This window comes from Puntigrus tetrazona, chromosome 22, assembly GCF_018831695.1.
Source record: "Puntigrus tetrazona isolate hp1 chromosome 22, ASM1883169v1, whole genome shotgun sequence".
Taxonomy (NCBI): Eukaryota; Metazoa; Chordata; class Actinopteri; order Cypriniformes; family Cyprinidae; genus Puntigrus; species Puntigrus tetrazona.
In genome coordinates, this window is record NC_056720.1 from 2371587 (window position 1) to 2392868 (window position 21282).

A 21282-nucleotide genomic window follows, 5' to 3' on the forward strand; every position below is an offset into this window, starting at 1 on the left:
TAAGCGAGTTCAGGTCAAGGGTTGTCAGCCGAGTATCTGCTGCCCATACTGATTTACGTCAACCAATGCAACCCGATAGATTTTGCTTTTCTCTGCTGCTGACAAATCACTGACCCACAACGGTGGCCTTGGGGCGACTGGAGCGCTAGACTTAATGAGATATATAATTAGACTGTTTTACTGGGTCTTTCAATAAAGTTTCATTAGCCTAAACCAGACATTAATCATACGCTTGCCACAAAATCTGGACTAAGCTCCTCTGACACAGTTCATTAAAAGTCATTATCTTTCCATTTCAGCTTCCCTAGCAACTTATAGCATGCTAACTCTGTGGGTGGTTGTTTTGGAAGAGCGCGGGGTTCCCAATACAGAAGCAGAAGAATATTAGCAGCAGAACTGTGAGCGCATACGTTCGTCTTACCCGATCTGAGCTGCTTGATTCGTCCATTACTTGTGCTGGGGTCGATGGGAAGGAAGTCTTTGAACCAGGTGATTTCCGGGTCGGGGTTACCGCTTGCAGCGCAGAGCATGGTAGCCGTGCGAGTGCGCTCCACCACCTTCAGCTGTGGGCCCATGTCGATGTTGGGGAAGCCAGCGGGAAGTAGGTCCTCTGTAGGAGAGAACATAGCAAAGTTTAAAGACAAGCAGTGGACTGTTAGATACTTAAAAGTTTCTACTGAGCAAGTTTCTGGAAGAATCAACTTGGATTAGAATAAAGGCCCCATTATACTTCAAACGAAATTGAAGAACAAACTAAAATGACAATTTTGAACAAAATCAGGCTTTTGCTCACCCAAGCAAACTTTTTAGAGAGTTAGTTTTAGCTCCTAAACACCTTTTGAGATACCATTGGTCCGAGGCCGTTACGCAATCGGTGGGCATGTTCTGAAACTCCATTCTCTTTGACACAGTTTTTTTTATCATTCAGCTGAGGTCAGGCAAGGGAGCAACATCTACAGGTGTAGAGAAAGTCAAGATTCTCAAGTTTTCCAAAGCCATTACAAGAATAAAAAAACTGTAGCAAGCAAATAAATATTACACCATACTGAATTTATACAGGTAATCAAGCACGGGTGGGGTCAAAACGTTCAGAAACCGTATACCGTCACTCAGCCTTTTCAAGCTTCTTTCTGCCCTCAAACAAAAACAAAAAAGAAGTTTGTTTGAAGCATAAAGGGGCCTCAAGCAAGTAGACCATCTGTAAGGGAGTGTAGTTCTAGGAACTAACCAGCAGGGTCATTCCTATAGAACAAATTTCTCCCACGGGACATTTTCCTGCTTGCAAAAACATTTTTATACTGCTTTTTAAAAATGCAGGGTAGCTGGGGGTTTGTATACATTTGTCCAATCAGCATAGTCACTGGTAGCTCATTTTAGACCCTAATCTGAAGTAGAAGCTAATTTACTTTCCCTAAACTAGAATTAATAACATTCGTAGTTCCTTTGGTCCGAACAGGCCAAGAAGAACAATGGAAAGGTTAATCTGGTTTGAGTTTTTTAGTTAATTAGTTTTAGTTAAAAAGTTTGGAGACCCCTGATGTAGTTTAAAGACAAGCAGTGGATATTTAGATGGCATTCACCTACTTTAAAAGTTGCTAAAAAGTTTTTAGAAGAACTAACTTGGCATGGATTAAACAAGTAGGCTTTCAGTTGGGATGAACATGTAGAAGAGGTGTCTCCAAACTTGGTCCTGGAGAGTATAGCTCTAACTTGCCTCAACACACCTGCTTGGAAATTTCTAGCATGCCTAAGTAAGCTTGTTCAAATGTGTTTTATTGCTGGTGTTAAAGTCTGCAGAACACTGGCCCTCCAAAACCACATTTGGAGACCCCTTATATAGTTTAAAGATGAGCAGTGGATATTTAGATGGCAAGAACCTACTCAAAGATGCCACAAAGCAAGTTCTTGGAATAAACAACTAGGCTCTCTGTTAGGGTGGATATACAGAAGTTTAAAGGTGAGCAGTGGACATTCAGATGCTAATAACCTACTCAAAAGTTGCTAAGAAGCAAGTTTCTGGACGAAACAACTTGGCATGGAATGAGTATGTCACCAAGTTGGGTTTGGCTAGGACCTGTTTCCCCTCAGGGAACCTCAAGGGGACTTGCTGAGGGATAATAAAACATTATCATAGCAAAGCGCACACTGAGCTGTTGCTCACACCGTCATACATATCATTCGAGTCCTACAGATCCAAGTCTACATCACTAGCGACAGAGCCGTTTAATCGGGGCAAGCACTGGTGACATTTCACCCCCGTTTCCTCCATAGTTGTTTACGGCATTAAATCAATTTGAGGAGACAGCTGACACACAAACATACAATAGATTTTGACAATTCAGCCCTCTTGCTCTTCAACAGAATCCAGTGTGGCTGATGCCTGCTGTTGTAGGCCAACACAAGCCTTCACGCTCTTCATTGGATCTGTTGTAAAGACAATGACGGATAAGGCGGAGCAAAAACCTCTCACTTCTTTGACCCGATGTGACTCACATGCTGGCAGAGAAAAGCAGACACTGTAGACCATGCCAATGGGCACAGGTCAGGCTCTAAGTGTGAAGGTCACGTCCTTCGAACCCTCTGAGAGTCACAAAAGTGTGCCAAGGCTCATGACATTACAAGAAACCCAAGTAGTGCACCTAGTACCGGAAACAGTTGTTTTTACACAGGCATTGACACCAAAAGAAAGGATTTGAGCCAATGTTTTGTGCAGTGACCTTTCATTTCCATGTTCAATTATTCAGTGTTGGCTGGGGAAGAATTATCTATTAACCAGCGGAGACGGGATGTTTAAAAGTTCCAGCTTGGGGGAAAGGATAGCCCTCTTGTGCTTGTCCTTCCAAAATCAGCATTTTGGATAGCAACATTTTGTGTACTGCAATTGTGAACCATGGCCGGATTATCCATGCCGTGACACCAGAATAGGATTTCTGCAAAGCACACAAATTAAGCCTTTAACACAAGATGAGTAATTTGATTTGAGCTTAATTAAAGGCGGCAAGTGCTGGGGAGTTTGGACTGGTGGTGGGCGAGTGAGAGAAGCGAACAGTGTCACTGATAGAAATGTCAAAGCAATGCAAATGCTATCATAGTGTCGGTGGAAGAGGTCGAGACAGGAGCTGAAAATAAAACCAGTGTGACTGTGCTAGCACTGCTTATATGTGGTGATAACAACTGCGGGCATACAAATGCAAATGGAAAGAAAGAGTGTCTACATTGTCACCGGGATGCAACAACTGACCTGGAATATCATCCACTAGGAGAGGCTCACCGCAAGCACTCCAAAGTAAAGATGTCCTCTTCGGGTAATAGTAATGGAGAGGGGCTAGAAATAGAATTTGCCTTGCAGATGTACTCTTCCAACGCACAAATTGGTTCAGGGTCAGTTGCTCTGGTAAAATACGAAGGAAATCAGGCATATCCGCGCCAAGAGCCCTTAGCCCTGTCCTGCCTGGCTTGCATTCATGGTGAAAAAGCCCTGCAGTTGTAATTCCAGCATTCCCCACCAATCTGATCACATGATTAGACGGCTATTCTCTCCACAAGAGCTTTTTGATATCGTCACAACCAGTCGATTTACAATTAGGCTTGAGGACTGAGGTTCTTGCTGTACCTCTCTAGCACTAACCCTACACAACAGTTGAAAGGCTTCCAAACAGTTGCCCATTAGACAAAAACGCAGCTTTTCCAACCCATGCATTTCAGATGCTGGATAACAGCTGAGGTGTTTTTTGTTCTGCACTTTGCAGAGAGCTAATTCTACCTCATAATTCCTTAAAATAAGAACTGGAATGCAATTACAGGCCTCGTTCCAGGTTTATATCTGGGCGGCTCTGAAGGCCGCCCCTGGCCTGACTAAGAGGCTGTTAAGCTGCAACGATAATGATGCTGTTATGATGATCAGCGCAGCGGGCTGAGTGCGCCGGCCACTTTAGCCAACAGCTGTGCTTTCACCGATTCAACAGGGCACTGAAGTCGCCCCGGAACAATCCCCGTTAGCTTCAATCCGTTAGCTTTGACATGGGCTTTTACGCCCGCTGTTATTATCTGTAATTGCGTTTAATTGTAGCTTGTGATTTAATGGCATTGCGCAAGTGACAGGTGCAAAGCCTCTTAACCTGAGCGGTCAGTTGGATTTGCAGACGTGCATCCATGGTAATAAGCAAATGAGTTTAGATTGATTCACGATGATCTCTGAAGCTCATTATCTTTGCAGATTAAAAGCACACCAAAATAAATACGCAATATATATGCTATTGGTTTTTCTCTAAGAATACAACTAATAATTACTAGGCGCATTACCAAGACTGAGTTTGTATGATACCTAGCATTCGCTACTGGGTGTCCATAAGCAAATGAGTTCTAGTTGATTTATGATGATCTTTGAAGCTCATTAGCGGCGCAGGTGTAATATTTCATATCACAGATTAAAAGTAAAATGGCTATTGCAGCTTGTACATCAAAATAAATAGGTAATATACACACAACTGCCGCCTTCTGCAGGGACCGTGGCATTCTTGTTAACAGCTTTATCAAGCAGAGGCACATTTCGTAATTACACAAAGCATTCTTTGATAAGCGTGCCTTTTCAAAAACGGCTCTCCAGCAAACACTTTCCTGCTGATAAAAGTCTCAGGGGCGGCATCAAATTCCGCAGACGTATCCTCCCACGTATTGGCTATTTTATTATTTTCACTTACAGAAATGATTTAATTTCATCAGTTCCTTAATCAGGTTAACTGATTAGCTCTCGCCGCAGCCAGAGATGGCTTTAGACGCACATTAATATCACCCAGAACTCGATGGGCTAGAGGAGCCGAAGAGAGAAAAATGGGTTACAAACCGCACGGCAGCAAGAGGAAGACGCGCTTTTTCAAACGCGGAACTAAGACGACATTTAACTAATCTGTCGCCCCAGCTGTTTGGATTTGAGAGGTGGTCAATTTAATTTCCTGCACTCCAAAAACAGCTCAATTTGCATAACAGGAAGTGCGCGTCCGGGAGTTTGCGCGCTTACTTGATTAAGTCTAGGAGAGTCACCGGTCACGGCGCTTTGGGTTCGGCCGGCCTGTCACGGCAAACACTGCGCCGTCAGCATGGGCTGCTGCACAGGAGACAGCGACACGAGTGCAGGGAAACGAATAATGGACTGGGCGAGGAAAGAGAGAGAGAGCGAGCGAGCGAGGGCTGCAGGGTGGAGGAGGAACCACATAATGCTCCATTAAGGAGCGTGAATCCCATTTCTGCCTCTCCAGATACACTATCACAGCCCAGCTTCTGCACTCGGCACCGTGCCTAGTGGTATACGCCAATTGGTATGCCTTAAGTTCACTACAGGATCAAGGACGCCGTCTCTGACCATCCCAATTTCAAGAAGTTTTTTAAAGTAGTGCAGCTAGAGCGTAAGGCCTTGGGCATTTCATCGGGAGAAAAAACATGTATTTTTTATTTAATATAAAATGCTTTTATAGAGTATTTTGAAAATGCGTATAGTCGTACAGCGATAAAAAAAGATTATATATTAATTATAATTTATAATTGTTTTACTTCAATTTCCACGACAGGCCAAGCCAAGCCTCTCAGGAGGAGCGGGGCTGTTTTACATTAGCATTTCCAATCCTAAAACGTGGGGTTGACTGCTGGGTTTCCATCAGAATTGGTGAAGCTCGGGATTTCGCACAAATTATGGTAATTCACAACCCCAGTCTTAATTATCGCCTCTGTTCTAATAGGACCCAGCAGATTCGCAGCTACTGCTGCTGTGTTTGTGTTTTACTAAAGGCAGATGATTTTACCGCTTATAAAACCAAATACAAGTCTAAATATCATTTATAATGGCAAAAAATGTATAATATTAAAACTAACAATATATGAGAGACTATCAAGACACAATGCTAATACATAAACCAAAAATCACAAGTAAGCACAAGTACAATGTAGAAGACTTATAAAAAATATGCATGATTTTAAATAAGTCTTACAAAATATAAAGTTGTAAATACAAATTCATATATCATGTATAATACTAAAAGTGTGTGGTTAATACGAACGCCCAAATCATATAAAATACTAAATAAAAACCAAAATCCCCTAATATAAAAAAGCAAAAATGAGCCCAAATATCATAGAAAACATAGATAATAAAAATTCACTTCAATTAGGAATACATCCATAACTAGACATTTTTGCTAACTGCTACTTTGGATAATTTTTTTTATTATTTTTTACTGATTTATAATTTTATTAAAGCGTTTTTGCCAATACTATTATAGCAAGTCTTTATATAATTAATATTACAATATTTTTTTTTTAAATGCATATTAAAAAAAGAATATTTTAAAACAACATACCATTCTTTAAAAATGCTTTGTATTTATTTCTATACGTTTCTAAGTGTATTTCTTTTTTTGTTTGTGGTTTTAAACATGTACATTTTGAAAAAAAAATAATAATTATTTTCCTACATGTAAATCAGACATTTACAAAGTGTTCAAGTTTTAAATAAATAAGAAATAAAAATGCTTAAAACTTATTTGTCAATTTGAACTTCGGTTACGAGTAAAAATGATTTATGATTTCTAAATGTTTTCTCTGTGCAAATTAAACATCGACCTTTTCATATGTAGTAAATAAGCAAATAAATAAATATGTATATACGTGAACAAAGGAATAAATGCACAATCTACCGTTCAAAAGCAAACTACTGTTTTTGATTTTAAGGAAAAGCAGCACGGCAGAACTGAAGGGAAACACTTGCTGTAAATACGAGATGAAACGTCGCGGGAGCTCTGCTCAAACATTTGTATTCTGTGCGCTTTTATCCGAGCATCTAATTACAGCATCCACGGACTGAACGGCCGGACAGGAGGCTTTTCTGAGGGCAAAGGGAAAAGAGCCTCGGCGGAGCCATTTTATTACTGCACTTAATTGAAGACTCGAGGAAGTGAACAGACACCAAAGAGAGACTTTTTAAAAGCAGTTAGCAAAATATATAACCTTACGCAATAGTAATAATAACAATAATAAATATGCTAATATTTTCCAGCATGTAATGCGAAAAAACTTTGCTTAAACTAGAAAGAAGACCAAGGAAGTCGAGTTTGAAAGAGTGACAACCATAACGCTGAAAATTAAAAAGTGGAGGATATAAATAAATGATGCTTAATCACGAATGACATCAATAAATATATAATTTATTAAATTAATTAATGCATGAATAAACAAATAAACAAATATATTTATGAATAGAATAAATAAATATATAAATAATTAAATGAATTAAAATATTTATTTATACATGTAATTATTTCTTTATGTATTTAACCATTTATTTCCATATTTTAACATTTAATTATTTCATTTTGAATAATTTGGCCCTCCAAAAGCAGTAAAGTAATAAGTAGCACGAAAATGGTAAGCTGTAATCAAATTTATTTCTGATTTCAGCTTTTTTTTCTACATCGCTTTTTTACATAAAATTATAAATTAATAAAGTTTATGTAAATACATGTACAGATTTAAAAAACTGGTAAATGTTAAAAATAGTATATAACAAATACACTATTTAAATTAATTAATAAAGAAATAAAAAAAAAACAAATGTAAAAAATAATATTGAAAACAAAATACTACTTTAATAAATACAAATAATAAATATATTGTGTAAGTAAAAAAAAGCCTATAAAATATAATATTATATCATTTTTATGTATTATATCCCAAAAAATGGTTTGAGATCATTACATGCTTTTACTGAGCCTGACGTAATTTACAAAGCATTTTTCATCTTTTCTGTTAACATTTCCAACAACGGTACGACAGGAACGTTACACAAATCCTGAAACGCACTAGCGCTACAGCTAGCAAACCCAAGCTAGCTAGCTAGCGTGTGCAGCTGGACTCTGCTAACACAGGCCAGCGCTAATTACCGGCTCGTATCGAGCGAGCGCGGATCAGCCATAGACAGAGAGATTATTGGGAGCCGAGGATCAATAGGCGGCCGGGGTTCACTGGATCTTAAAGACGCGACACACCGGACGCTAAAACAGCAGGCTCAGCTCTGTTTAGATGCTGCGCGTCTCAATCATAACACACTTTTCCCTGCTGGACACGGGATGACAGCAGGGACCCCGATCAGCTCTGCTCTTTTACTCCTAGCCACTCGTAGCGGGGCTGAAAGAGCACACTGAGGCTAATACCCACAATCCTCTGGGGCCAGCCATCCGATGGCGCGCTTTATCAGGTATGAGGAGAGAAACCAGACCACAAATGCTATATTAAAGAGTCCGACGAGGTTCAAAGTATCATTTCATACGTGAGGTATATTGATTGAGCTTCAGACGCGACAGGACACCGCTGCATGAATGAAACGTTATGATTTACAATAAGATTCATAACTACTTCTAGCTAATAGCATTTATTAATCTACGTTCTTTCATGTTTGCTCATGATCCACAAACTGAAGTTAATAAATGCAAGCTGAAATGTAGTAATTAATATTAATGGTTGTAGACACCAGCATAATTATTATTATTATTATTATTATTATTATTATTACTACTACTTATATTTACATAATTATAATTATTTAATATTTCCAATAATAAGTTTATATTATTATGATTAATTCACCTAAATAAAATTTTATTATTTATTATAACATATTATTTAAAGGAAAAATGGAAGGTTAAATTATTCACTGTTACACCAATTTATAATTTTACATTATTATTACTATTATTATTATTATAAGTGTCAGTGAAAAGGTAGGTTAAATTTAAAATTATTACATTAATTTATTTTACATTATTACTATTTTATTATCATCATCATAAATTCTATAAAATTAATAGAAATTTGACAACAGCACATAAAATTAATTATCTACATAAATTAATACATTACATTTATTATTAGTTATATTACAAATTATATAATTAGACGTCTGAAAATGGAAAAGATACATTATTTTACATCATCATCATCATATAAATTCTATAAAATATATAGAAATGTTACAATATCATACAAAAAAAAATTAGATTACACACTAGTGTATTAATTAGTACATTAATTACATTTATTATTAGTTATATTATTGCAAATTACCTAATTAAACATCTGAAAATGCAAAGTTACAATTACAGTTATTACATGAACGTATTATTATTATTATTGTATTATTAGTATTATTAAAAACCCTGCGATTAAATGTCGGTGGAAAAGGCGAAGTGAAGAGCGAGCTGTAGGAAAAGGAATAGAGATGGACGACGAGATTACTCTGAGGATCAGAGACGCTGGTATAGACTGAGCTGATTTGTGCACAGCAGCCCGTATCAAATCTGTGAGCCACAGAAACGTGCGAGACGGGGAGATTTCTTCAGAACAGATGAGTCATGAATCGAACTCGTCTGTGTGGATCCACAAAGCGCTGAGAGCCTGTGATCAGAGGCAAGAGAGAGAAAAGTGACGTTAAGATTCCTCGAACCGAGCCTGAGCGGGACAGACGAGACGGTGGAGAATCTGGAAATGGCCGCGCGAAAGCTGCGATTAAAAAAAAATGGCTAATAAAAGGGGTTCGGCGGCGAGCGCCGGGGTCAGAACTGTCCAATTAAAAGCGTGCGAGGAGCGGCAGAACAAACGCGGCTCGTCCTGCAGGGTAGCAGCCAATTAAACGCGTCTGATCAAACGGCATGAGCTGCGGTGAGATCATCCTCTCTGGCGCTCGGCAGTGCTAACGAGTTCCTGCGCCCAGAGTTTGAAGGAGGAAGGGTCACGGTGCGAACTCTGGAAGCGAAGGATGAGATGAGAAGAGGTGAAGAAAGTGAGGCAAACTGACAAAGAGATGAGGATACCGTCTACTTAGGCTTCTACCTTCTAATAAAGCACTGATTTAAGACATTCGTCATGGACAGCAGCTCCTTACCCAAGAGACTCAACTCCCAGCTGGCTACGGTTGTGTTTTATATTAGCATGCTGCTACGCTAGCAGCTCAATACTCTAACAAAATACATACAATAATTATGAGGTGAAATAAAGCACTTGCAAGTCTGTCCGCAAAACATGACAAGAGCTTCTCGCTAACACTATAATAAGTATCAAAACACTGAGCACAAACGATTATGTCGTAAAATATTGCACTAAAATATAATGACGTGCATGAATTTTATCCTTTTACAAACAATGAAGCAAGGTTTTACACTAACTGAGCTAAGCCTTGATAATAACACTCTAATTAGCGTCAAAATACATAGCACACACAACTATTAGCTTGAATAGTGTACTGGTAGCCTATTATTTGTGGTCTGATACACTCTGATAAGCACAGAAACACTCAGTAAACAAACATTGTGTAAAATAATGGTTTTATCAGTTTTATCCATCCACAACAGATAGAGCTTTTTGCTAACACGTTGCTAAGCTAACAGCACAGTGCTCCGCTAAGCACAAAATACATAAAATATTAGCTAAAATAGTGCTTGGTAACCTTGCGCCTATTTGCTTTGCATCAATTCGATCCATCTACAAATGATGACGTGACTAACAGCACAACACTCATAAGCATCAAAATACGTAACACACAATTATGCGGTAAAATAGTGCACTTATAACTAACAGATTACAAGAGTTTCTGGCTAATATGTTGCAACGCTAACAGCACAACAACACTCTAAAAAGCTTAAAATACCTACAAAAACATTAGGTAAAATGATGCACTTGCAACTCTAAACCTAGCATTTTTCTCACTTTTCTCAATCATCTTTTTTTTCCCCTCACTGAGCCTGACGTAATGCATTCTGGGATTGCCTTATTCACAAAATATAGCCTGCGTTGCCGCTAAACCTAGCCAACTTTTACAAAAGCCTTCACATCTGGAGTTAGCCCATGGTGCTGTCTAAAAAAACAGAAGGTATTGGAAAAGAGCTAATGTTTGGGGAAGGTGGTCTGACACCTTTGGATTTCGGGTTGCTCGATGCCAAACCCGTGCATGTGCGGTCCAGCTTTCCCGCTCTGATCTTTTGTTGGCCAGCACTCTGAACCCAGCGCTCTCACAGCGTGACCAGGGGCAAGCTAAGGCCAGACACACCTGAATGTGTAAAGAAGCGTGCGAGCGTCTGACACCTCGCAGGAAGCGAGCAGATGGCAAAACCTGGGCTGCTGTTGGTGTTGGATTCTATGAAGTGCTAGCTCTGGGTCGCCGGTGGACAAGACTGCCAAGAAGGGCTGAAAGCCAGGGTCAGAATGAAAAGAAAAACAGCGAGGCTACAAGAGAAGAAAGCGGAGGAGGGGAAGCGAGGGTTCGCCGCCTATGGTGACACAGAGGAGAAGCAGCAGCAACGGCTGCAGGTGTCTTCGCCCCGGCTTTCTCCGAGACTCCTCCAAGGACTCTCAGAGGACTCTGCGACACGGTGGAAAAGCAGATGGCACATCTTAAGCATTCTGCTCACCGCTCTTGTGGGCAGCCAGAAGGCAGCTAAAAACAAACCTAAGCCCCTGGAAAGAGCACCGGCAGATTTACAGCAAAGCCTTCCCGTGTTTTCTCTGCCGCAGGCGGGCGGACACACCCTGACGACGGCAAGGTGACTGGGTACTTAATGAAGTCACCAGCTTCAGAAGTTGGCCGGGGACAAAATGAAAGAAGAGCCCGCTGGAGACCACAAATTGCAGCTGCGATGGTGGACTGTTTAATTGATTTTGATTGATGTCCGTGCAGACATTCTGGAGCAGAGGCGCTCTCCTCCGGGAGCACGCGGACACATGTGTCGTCCTTTCTACGAGTGTGTGTGGGGCTTGCTCTTCTGATAAGGTTCGATGTAAATGCGGGCCCACGGCAGATGGGGATGAGAGAGCGAAGGGGGAGCAGCCGTTTTTTTTCCCCCTAGTGCTACCGCCTGTGTTCCTTCCTGAGCCGCATGGGTCTTGCCAAAGCCAGGATTTCCATGTAAAACTGGGCTGCCTACAAAAACCCTCGGCTTGGGTTCGGGCCCAGGAAGAAGCCTGCAAGCTGCCTGCTCCAGCGCTCGGCATCGACAAGGCAGATGGCTAGACCTCAGCGCACGGGGAACAAACGGATAACTCGATGCTCAGGATGACAGAGGTTCTCCGATTGGCTAGGATAGATGTAGAGTTTCTGTGAGAGTAAGACTGGGTCACAATCACCCAGAGATTGTTATTGGGTCACAATAACCAGAGAACGCAAGTCGGTTTCTTTAAGGTTCTGCCGAAAGGGCAGTTTTCCTCCACTCCAATGTCCCAGAATGTTTTAGATGTCTCAGTAATAAAAACATCTGATTCAACTTGGCTTGAATGGATACTTATCTAAAACATTCTGGGGGGTTGGCCTTCGAGGACTGGAGGTGGATAAAAACTTAAAGCAAGCACATCTAAAGCAACTACTCAAAGCCTTCAGGATCGATGCACGCTCAGAAAAAAAGCTGATAGTGGAACCATACCCTTACAAAAGGTATTGATATGTACCTTTTACATACCTTTAAGGTACTAATATGCACCTTTTTGGTGTAAGTAAGGGTGTACCTGTTAAAATGGTACCACTGTAGTCACAGATTTTGTAGTGTAGAATCTTCCAGGCAGATGAACTTTACAGAACCGTGTTAGTTTGCAAAAAAAATTGTTGACGCAAATGACTTCAGTCTTACCTCTAATGATTGACAGCTTGGCTTGGACACTGATTTCGCCTTCGCTGTTCTCCGCCACACACTCATATATGTTCTCGTCTCGAGGCGCCCGGAGAGGCTGGATCCTTAGGACGGCCCCCGCACCTTCGTCAAACTCAATTGTCTGTGTAAGAGGAAAGAGTCGCTATATTACACTGAAATGGTAAAATGTCACTAACACAGTTGCCTGGCAGTTAAAAATCTGGCCTGAAGACACAAAGCCTGTAAATTCAGTCCTGGAGCTGAGAGTTACCCATCCCGAGTGTCTCGAGAAGAAGGTGCTTAATTCCTAGCTGCTCTAGGGGGAATGGTTTTTGTAAATGCCATTTAACTTCTTCCATGCTGCAAAGTTTTTGATTGATCAAACGGCATCCCCAACTTTTGACCCTTAACCCTAACCCTTCTCTTGTTTACATCAATTAATTCCGATAAAAACAGTCGTGCTCCTATTTTAAGACGCTAAAATGTCCTGCAATGTCTAGATGTTGCTGTGAGCTCAAATTATGCAAGCGAGTTAATTAGGCTCCTGCGGTGCTTTCGCATTTGATGTCATTGTAGCGAAACAGTCGCTAGAATCAATAGGGAATGACAAAGAGGAACGAGGCTCTTTGTAAGCCAGTGGCAAAACTCTCTTTCTTTTTTGGAGGGGGTGAGTTTTCAAGGCTACGATAATGAGAAGCAGCCTAGTGACGGCACACTGTCCTAAGTGTGTGCAGATCAATATCAAAGCAAAGCCTTCAGGGGAAACAAATTAATTCAAACCCCTCACGAAATGACTTTTAAATGCAACCAAGATGATAATTTGAGCGTACTCTTGGGTTGGCGCCGACGAGTGAATCGGATCCACCAACGTGTTTTTGTGTTGATCTTTTTTCCTTTTTTTTGAGGGAAGTTTTTCATCTTTGTTGAAAAGTGACAGCGTGGTTAAATGCAAAGCTAGTTTTAATTAAGATACACTAAACATTGATCAACAGTACAGCTGCCAGCTGTGTTGTGACAAAAGAACACAGCAAACAAGAAATGAATATAAGACACGGGCTAAAACCCACAGAAGCTAGGATGTGCATGCTACGTAAACACTTAAGATTGAGCCGAAAAACAGTTCCAGATGGCATTTAGGGAGGAATACGTGCTAGCATGCTAAATCTCACCTCGATGCGTTGAGAGTTCACCCTCTTTCCTTTCTTGTTCCAGGTTACTCTCGGCTTGGGGTCACCTGTGGCTTGGCATACGAAAGATACGACACCTCCGGAGACACCGATCATGTCGACAGGTACTTTTGTGAACCTGGGTGGAGCTAAACAAAGAAAATGTACAATTAGCATTTCGGCACCAAAGCACCTTACCGTCTGGTCAAAAGAGTCAAGAAAGAGATAATGACAGCTGATGTTCGAGTTAAATGCGTTGCATTGTAGAGGCAATGTTTTTTTTGTTCGTTTTTGTTAGCACTGTGGTGAATTTAGCATATCAAACATTTCTAAAATGTTCACTTTATACTGCAGTCTGTAAGAGTAGTAGTAAGAGTAGCATGCGGCTAGCAATGGTGACTGCAGGTAAAGTGAAGCTAACCCAATTCGTCACAAGGCCACTGTAACAGCAAATCAATTAAATTAAATTACCGAGTGATTGAACACACACCCACACACGCAATTTAACAGTTACTCGCAGCGCATTCGACCATAAAATAGCGAGTGAGGGGACTGCGGCTAGAGTGGGCTAGTGACCCGTTCTGCTACGATAGAGATGTCGACAAGAAACGGGGGCCGCACAAATGGAAAGTGGCTGTTTTTCAGCACGCCGGTAATTACACCACAGACGATGCGCGCGTTGACGCCACTCTGAATAATTTATTGGCCAATGAATAATAAAGTACCGGCGACTCTGCCTTGATTTGAAAGCCCCTTGTCAGGTGAGGCATCCGAAACCCTACGCACGTTTCCCGTAGGACATGCCAGCTGTAAGCTAACGACACGCAGGACTGACAGTCGCTGACGATAGATCGTGACCTAGCTATTCCAGCTTCTGGAGAGCAGGAGCTGTCATCTTTTTTTGTTTCCTACCGTTACTGCTTGTTCTTTGCGGATTACGCTAGTTTTGGAAAATAAGAAATTGTCCTCCCCCCCCCCAGAACCCGGCACAGTTTGTTCCCGGCTCATCAAATTATCATGCTGTCTACCTCGGCTCTTCTCGACGGGCCTCCGCTGGCGCTCGCTTTTTTTTTTTTTCTCTCTCTCCGCGGGGCAGTAGGTCAAGCTTGACACAACAAGACATGAGAAGAGGCTCTCTAGGGGGAACATGCTAAAATCCAGAAAGCGCACAGATATGAGGAGATGATCAAACGGTCAGGCAAGCACGGCAAATTAATTATTAACCGCCCGCGGGCAGGCAGGCGAGCCCCCGAATCTCCGGGTGCGGATAAACACACTTGAAGCGAAGTTCCAGAGAGCGGAGAGGATGAAGCCCGAGGACTTTCTGCTTCGTTCTGAAGTCATGAAAGCTCAACTTTCACAACAAAAACCGCACACAGGTTCGCCACTTTAGCTCGTATGAGTCATAATTGTTTGGTAGACCAAAAAACAAGACGTCAAAAACAGCATGGTTCTTTGAACCGTGAGCACGGTGGAACAGCATGTCCTTCTGAACGGACATTTCAGAAATAGAATAGAAATATTTTGATCTGCTAATTTTGAGCATTTTCTGCATTGTGAAAATGTTTTCATGATATTTCACAACCATTACGGTATCATAAAGAATATAGAATTATTATACAGCAACTGCAGAAGCGACTACAGAAATAAAACATATGCACAAGAATACAGTGTTTTTATTGTGCTTTATTTTGGGGAAAGTGGGGAAAATAGTCATGTATTTATTGGGTAACGTGTAATATGTCCGTGTGTCTGCTACTGTAAAAATATAATTTCCTGTGAAGAGTCAACAAAGTATTTAATAATTAATAATAATACAAAAATATTATATTATAAATATGTATTCAATGTAAATTAAATAATACAAAGTATAGTGTTATATAACAATATAAAAATAATAAGTAAATATAAATAAATATTGAAAAATATTGAATAAAATGTTTTAAGTTTGAAATTTATATATACATATACATATATATATATATATATATATATATATATATATATATATATATATAAATAATATAAAAAAAATATTTAAAATGTTTGAAAAAATATTGAATAAAATGTTTTAAGTTTCAGAATTTGTTTTATATATATATATATATATATATATATATATATATATATATATATATATATATTTTTTTTTTTTTTTTAAATGTTTGTAATAAGTTTATTAAATTTAAGAATACAATATTTAATATTAAGAATAAAATAAAAAAATGTGCAGTGACAAATTTACTATAGCATTTACAAGCAGCATGTTGTTAGATTTTTGACTGTTTGAGCGATCATGAAAATAATCTTTGCCATTTAACTCTCTCACTACTGAACCAAAAAAGTATTTTGTATGTACGCCAGAACATGCGCAAATCATAAAAGTCAGATCCAAATCGCTCGCTCTTTCGGCCCTGGCTTCGCATCTTCACACTGACCAAAGCGAGCAAAAGGCCAAAAGAGCTCAATCACTCGCTCGAAACAAAAGTCAAAGAGTTGAGAAGGGCTAAGATGTGAAGGGTTACAGGCCGACTTCAAGACGAAGGACGGAAAAAGCGGCGCTGAGTGATGGATAGAGCTTATAGTTTAACCTCCGCGATGTACTGTATGTATCCCGAGGTCGCGCATTCCCGCCGCTTCACCCGTGACCGTCAGCGGCCTGCAGCGCTCGTATATGGATTTTCTGACAGCCGCGTCTGACGAGAGCTCGCGAGTGTAATGAGAAGCTCTGACGAGCCGCGCTACTTCACGAGACAAAGAGGATCACTCGCGCAATTAACCTTTCCACTCACCGACACTCACTTCTGCAGGTGTTTACGGGACTCGCCGCGCTGTGAAGGAGAAACAACGGCAAATTAACACGCCTTTCATTTTCCTGACGGCACGGACCGGCGCAGATGTGCCGAACAAACGGAGAGCATATGCTTATGGTATAATAAAGCACCGGTTACAGGTGTGCGCACCAACTACATGACAACTAAAGTGGCTCAAACAAGCAGATTTAAGACGTCATCATTTCTTCTGAGACTGCACCAGTATCAAAACTGTGCTAGATGTGACAATGTTGTTGGTGCATTGATGAAATAAATGTGTAAATATATTTAGATATAGATAAATATACAGAGCAAACCCACATAAAAACCTTTATTTTGTATGTGATTAATTGCAATAATTTGACAGCACAAATTTTATTATTATTATTATTTTTATCTTTTATTATTTAAAAACACATAGCATATTAAAACTAAAATATTGACATAAAATATAATCAACCTTTCACTTAAATCTGTACGTTTTCACAAAAAATGTATGACAATATATGGATAATATTATTTTAATTATAATAATGTTACTCACATATATGCAAACAAAAATTATAATAAAATTACTTTTTCATGAAAAAACATATTTAAAAACATTATTATTATTTTCTGTATATTTAATATCGCTAAAAATGTTTTTTTAGGAAAAGTTAAATATCCACCAACATATATATATATATATATATATATATATATATATATATATATATATATATATATATATATATATATATATATACACACTATTAATATTCATCTTATAGCAAATATGTTATCAATAATTCATTGTAACTGAAGGGAAAAGCATCCTTGTCTTTCTCCACATGCATTATTCTTTTTTCGACTGCTCCTCTCACATTAACAGCTGCAGGACTTTCGAAACGCTTCCAATAACATGTTTTCGCCGCCTCCATTTGGAGAGACTCCTATAATGGGAGGCTCGGGGTGACAGACGCGGTTAGATGACTAACACTATAATCAACGAAGAAAAAAAATCAAAATAAAAAAATCCTTTTGGGGCTTATATTTAAAAAAAAAAAAAAAAAAGAGCTCCATTACGCCGAGAATTAGAAAAATGCAGGCACGAAAAATGGCAGCCCATCAGTGGCGTGCGGGAAAGGGGAGAGAGCATCACTTGTCGCCCATCTTGTTTTAAAATAGCCACCTTTCAACCGCTGATTGAGGCTTATCTGAAAGGGTAAAGAGGAACATTTTGGTATCACGCACACTTTAGCTCTGGAAGAGCCAATTACGGAGGATCCCAGTGCCGGATAATGTCCTGAGTGGCTGTAATTTGAGAAATCAATGATAGCGGCATGTTCAGGTAAACACCAGCGACGTTTACGCTCTAAAGCAACATCTACATACGAGTCAAGAACCCGCTCTTATGATAACACGCCGACGAGGTCCTCACCATCATCTTCACATTTACAGCAAGCTCAAAACCACACGTTCTGTTCATTCATCCACCCCCAAGCCACGCAATGGAGAAGATCGATTACTGGTTAATTATTTCATGCACATCCACAGCAGAACACTAAATGAATCTCGAGCTCTTGAGGGTATATTGAGGTCTTATGAAGCGAAACGATCAGTCTGCGCAAGAAACAAAACGTTACTCTTGTCCGTGAACCGATTCTTTTGGACGGTTTCCTTCTATGAACCGATTCAGTTTACTAGGCCGTTGACGTAATCATGCAACGACAGAATCAAGATTTAGAAGTCGGTGAACAGGTTTAAACGAATGAACCAGTCATCACTCTGAACCGTTTGCGTTGCGAATAACGTTCAGTTTCTCGCGCAAACCGATTCCTTCGCTTCATAAGTCCTCAGTACATCGTCGAGATCCTTGAGGATCGACTTCGCGTTGCATGCGTGTGTTTTTTTGACTCTAAAAGCCCTTACGTTTTACGAATCGCCGATAAGTTTCAGCTAAAATCTGCTAATCAGTAAATGATAGTTTACTCAAAGCACGCAATGCGTTTTTATTGCTCGAGGTGGCATCGTTTGGTACGTGGCGATAATGTGACGCTTCGCTCGTTTAAATGGCTTTACGACTATCTACAAACACCACGCGATTCGATATAAATGTTACTGTCGTTACGCTGGATGTGACGCCAGTAATCAAAACGTCGACTATGAAGTCGCGCAAAAATGGAATACTTTGAGTTTTAAAAGGTAACGTAACACGCTTTATTTTGTGCATTCGTATACGTTTATTTTAAGCGTTTTATACGGGGTTTTTTTGCAGTTGATTGGCGAAACATTCGCGACGACAAAGCGAGTAAAAGCAGAAGAAAGCCCCGCGGAGAGGAGAAGGGCCGCGTCTCGGGTTTAGCTCCGGCTGCTTGAACGCAGAGATTTGTGGCCGTGTGCTCGGCTGCTTCTCATGCGGTCCCAGCAGGCCTCAGCTGACCGCGCTTCATCCTCCCAATTGGACTTTTTCTCTTTCTCCGGCCACATGAAACCAACACGCCTATCAGTCAACAGATCCGACTTCAGGCCATCGCTATGGAAACACGCCGGGCACTTCTCTTTCGCCGGGTGATCAACCGCTGCAGGAATGATAAAAGGACGGGGGAAAAAGCGATATATATCTAGTTATATGGGGTAATGCAAATCATAACTCAAAAATACGTTTGTGGAGCATCTGTGAGCAACTAATCGACTCAGAAGAGATTTCTAAACAGATGGCGGTAAAGGTCATGTGTGGTTTTTGTGCAGATGTTTTCGTGAGGTCATGATTAGCGCTAAGCGGGTCGCTTGGATCCTTTACTGCACAGCAGGACACCGGTGTCTATGATATAATGATTTTTTAAAGATTTTTTGGTCTAAATATCATCTCAATTATTCAATTATTTATCACAGGTCAAACGAGTTATGAAAAAAAACATTATATATTTTTCGTATGAGTAATTCAACATTTTGATTAACTTATTACGATTAGAAAAAAAAAAAAAATATTTAAATGTGAATAATATGACAGCTTTTCAGACCTTTCTTAAGCAAAAATGTTATAAAATTTAAGTTAATCAAAATAATAATAATAAAAGTCTTCTAATGTAAAAATAGGTACAAATTTATATATAGTGTTAGTAATCTGAATTAAACAACGTTATAACAATAAAAGAGTTTTTAATAGAACTTTAAATGTTTTAAATGAACATAAAAGCTCATAAATACACTTTAATATCTGCAATCTATCAGCGACAGGAAGTCACTGTGCTTATATTCTCCCCACAATCCCGCTCCCATATTACTACAATTACCACTGATTACGATGCTCCGAGCCGACCCCAACGAGCCGCTAGTTTCTGGGTAAGAAAATCTTTAGCAGGTGCGGGGTGAGCGAGTCAAAGTCCACCGAGAGCTTTAGGAAATTAAGTTCGACAATAAGGGCAATTCTGCAGCGGCCGGGGCCACCGAGACGAGGAGGAAATTGCAACAATCTGATGTGATTTGCGGCGTCCTCGGGCGATTGGTACTTGTTGACAGGCCTCTTAAAAACGGACACCTGCGATCGCTCGAGGGTTAAAGTCCTCGGAGTGGACGGCGCGGGCCGTGAGAATCTCCAATGAGCGTTTAGAGTCATTTGCGAAGATCAGATCACGATAAAGCTGTGCGAGACGGATATGAAGGCGGACAAAACTAGATCCGAGCTGGATATTCACCGAAGCCCGAACGGCGGCGAATAAACATCTCACTATGTCGCTAGCTGAGACAAAGACAGCACAAACAACATCGTTATGTCACTCAGGCTTGAATTCAACGGCTGACCGCTTTTAATTGTAGCCGTGACATCAATTATGCAAATGAGAACAATAAACAAACTAAAACGAGCGGCGCTGGATCAAATAAACAAACAGAATCGCCAAATATTCGCTTCAGCGCACGTCAAACATGCAATCAAAGCCCACTTGGGTCTCCGCGAACTATTAGTTCCTCCTCGGGCGGTTTTTGAATTTGCTCGCGAATTGATCGTGGAGTCAGAAGAGAAAGCGTCCTTTTAATCTAGCGACGCAAGGGCTGATGGGACTCGGGTAAAGGGCTCAGCCGGTGGTGCGGGATCACCAAGGTGACGTGCAATAATCATTTTTGACATTCAGTAAATCCGAGCCTGCTAATCTGCTTCATGATTAATCTGGGCTGCCCAGAAAGTGTGTGTGTGTGTGTGTGTGTGTGTGTGTGTGTGTGTGTGTGTGTGTGTGAGCAGGTGGAGGTGATCCACCGAGGCGCCATCTGCTGGTCCGACTAGTTACCAGAAGACCTTAAAGAGATGAAGATTTTAGTTATTTATTCGTGTTGCTCCGAATATGTTTGACTTGTGTAGGACATAAAAGAAGATATTTAGATGAATGTTCAAGCTGCTCTTTTCTAAGCAGACAGTGATCAGGGGCTTGTGCAAGTCTCTCAAACTCGTACTACGGATTTAGACAAAAATACAGGTCCTTTACATATCGAATACTCATTTGTACTTCCACATATTTAAATTTATTTTTTTTTTATATTGGCCAAATAAAGTTAAAACACATCCCACGATTCATAGGGACAACTTTTATGATGAATGACAACGACGTCTTTAATTATGTCTTTAATATGCACATTGCATGCAGAGACTTGAAATACGTTGCACGAGTC

The 21282-nt window shown here is 40.2% G+C and overlaps 1 protein-coding gene across 1 annotated transcript in view; it reads right to left on the bottom strand.

The window, feature by feature from the left end:
• ptprsa (protein tyrosine phosphatase receptor type Sa) overlaps positions 1–21282 on the bottom strand; it is a 172329-nt gene that overhangs the window by 74354 nt on the left and 76693 nt on the right. The window contains 3 exon segments of the mRNA XM_043222235.1: positions 422–610; positions 12657–12798; positions 13826–13971. Of these exon segments, the coding sequence (XP_043078170.1) occupies positions 422–610; positions 12657–12798; positions 13826–13971 (477 nt within the window).